At 39.7% G+C, this 2298-nt stretch overlaps 1 protein-coding gene across 1 annotated transcript; it reads left to right on the plus strand.

The window, feature by feature from the left end:
• The first annotated feature begins 623 nt into the window (after window positions 1–623).
• LOC132797466 (uncharacterized) lies at window positions 624–2073 on the plus strand. The gene has a single exon (XM_060809235.1). It carries the CDS (start codon window positions 800–802, stop codon window positions 1925–1927), a length of 1128 nt encoding a protein of 375 aa, XP_060665218.1. The 5' UTR covers window positions 624–799; the 3' UTR covers window positions 1928–2073.
• Window positions 2074–2298: the final 225 nt, after the last annotated feature.

A 2298-nucleotide genomic window follows, 5' to 3' on the forward strand; every position in this document is an offset into this window, starting at 1 on the left:
TGTAAATAATGAATGTTAGATGAATGTTACATAACTGAAGCAGCTTCTGAGTTTTAAGCAGCTTCAACCAAATCGAACAGATTTTCAAGGCAACGCTGACGTATACTTGATAAAGTTCCACCCCTTTTCAAAGTGTACTCGAGTTGCCGAGACATACCAAAAATGCCGTAGAAGATATTCATTAATTTGCCCTATACAGGCATGCTTGAAGTTGTCGCACAGCCTTTTTGTTAAGCAGCTGCTTCCTTATCAGCACGTACACTCACTCGTCGGAGGCTCGGCGAAACATTGTGTTGTTGCATGCCACACACACTCTTGCGTGGTGTTCGAGGCCTTTTAATTAAAATAATACTGAACCTCAGCTGAAAGTCAGATCCCTAAGCATTCATGAGCTGCTAATGCTGTGGAGTAGATACAACAGGATTTGCACAAACAAAAGAGGGCGCAAAACTCAACAAAATGTTGCAAAACCAGATAAAGTGGTTTAATTAAATTTGCACAATAATTTTGAAAAGTAAAAGACAATGAATAAAGGGCTGCAATAATTTCGGCATAAACTTTCGTTCAAGAAAACTCTCTAGCAACCTTCGACTTCTAGTTGACTTTATTCGATACTAATTTGTTTTGTGTTTAGTTCGTTTTGGATTTTCATTTGAGTATTGTAAAATTTTGTCAGTTTCCAGGACCATGAAAATTCTTTGAATGTTGAACAATACACAAGATTCCATATACGCAATAAACAAGCAAATATTATACAATTTTATACCACAGTTATATAAACCTCTATAATTAACTTTTAATGTACAAACTGCTCAAAATGATGCCTGATGATGATGGTGTCTTCTTTAACCCGTTTATGATTGGTCCCGCTGAATGTTCGCAACGCAATGAATACAAGCAGCCCGCTTATGTCACTTATCCGCCGCCTTATGCCACATTGCCCAAAGCGCACACCAACAAGTCCGTCTCAAAGGGTTCATTCTTTGTCAAACAGGAAAAGGAGGGAAATATCAACACGTCCAGATCACAACTGGGTGAAATATGTTTCTCTAAAGCTATCAAAAAAGATATGGTCGCTGCCAAGCAATTGGCCAACGGATTGAACGATGATCATGAACGCATTTATGCTGGTCGAGCATCGAAAACGAGTAAAACGCTATTTGAAGCCGATTCGGTGAGAACGTTAATGCCCGTTAGATCAAAGCGATCAGCGTCTGAAGTCAGTACAACGCCCTCTGAAATAAGTGCAGTTAAATCGACCACTGGGAAGACTTCTAAGTTAAGCTTGCGTTCGCAAGCCAATAAAAACACAGATTCAAATGTGACATTGAAGGCAGCACAAAAGAAGTCGCTACACAAAGATGTGGACACTGATTTATACGAAAATGTTTCACATGTTACTGTGCGTTCAAGTAAACGGGAAGCTGACAATACATCGCATCATTCGATGCGTTCAACGCGGCGAGAAGATCATAGTGTTGATAACATATCACGTGTGTCTGCTAAATCTAAAGCCTCTGTTGTTTCTAGGCCCAAAGTACATGCAGACACAAAACTATCTCGTGTTTCGTTAAAATCCAAAACAACTGAACGTCAGACAGAAAATGTTTCTCGCATTACCTTCGCGGGGGATGAAAATAGAACAGACAACATAACTTTCATGTCGAAATCGCATAGTGTTAGCAAATCAAGACCATCGATCCAAGAGGTTGCCGAATCCATTCAAAAGGAACTGGCCAAATCAATGGAGACTACGCGATCGTTGTCCATCAAGGCAGCTGAGTTAAATGAACGTCTCAAGGCTGGCAATGAGTTCAAGCACAATCGATTCAATACTCTCGCTCGGCAATGTGTTCAAAGCGAACCATTGAAACGCTGCCGGGAGAATCGCATGGCACTCTGGTACAAGGATTCGGTTCTTTCTTAAACTATATTCCCGACTAATTCAGTTATTTCTTTGCTCATTTAATTATTTACGCCAAGCAGTGGATTCACAATAATTAAATGCAACGGCGCTTGATTCCCCCATATTCCCGAAAATAAAATAAAAACAAGAAATGGAATAATGTAGAATGATTTGCGGTTCAGTATTTTGCTGACATTTCGTATCATTAATTTAAATGCGCTAAATTTTGCGGTCAGCTGCGGATTGTGCAGCGTCGCCTCGCCTCGCCTCATAAAATATGCAGAAACATTTGTTTAATTTGCACAAAAATTCGCTAAAAATCACCAGTATTCTGTGGGGTATTGGCAAAGTTTAAATGTGCTTTCAGCCTCGTTGAAAATGACAATAATACC

Source organism: Drosophila nasuta, chromosome 2L (assembly GCF_023558535.2).
Source record: "Drosophila nasuta strain 15112-1781.00 chromosome 2L, ASM2355853v1, whole genome shotgun sequence".
Classification (NCBI taxonomy): domain Eukaryota; kingdom Metazoa; phylum Arthropoda; class Insecta; order Diptera; family Drosophilidae; genus Drosophila; species Drosophila nasuta.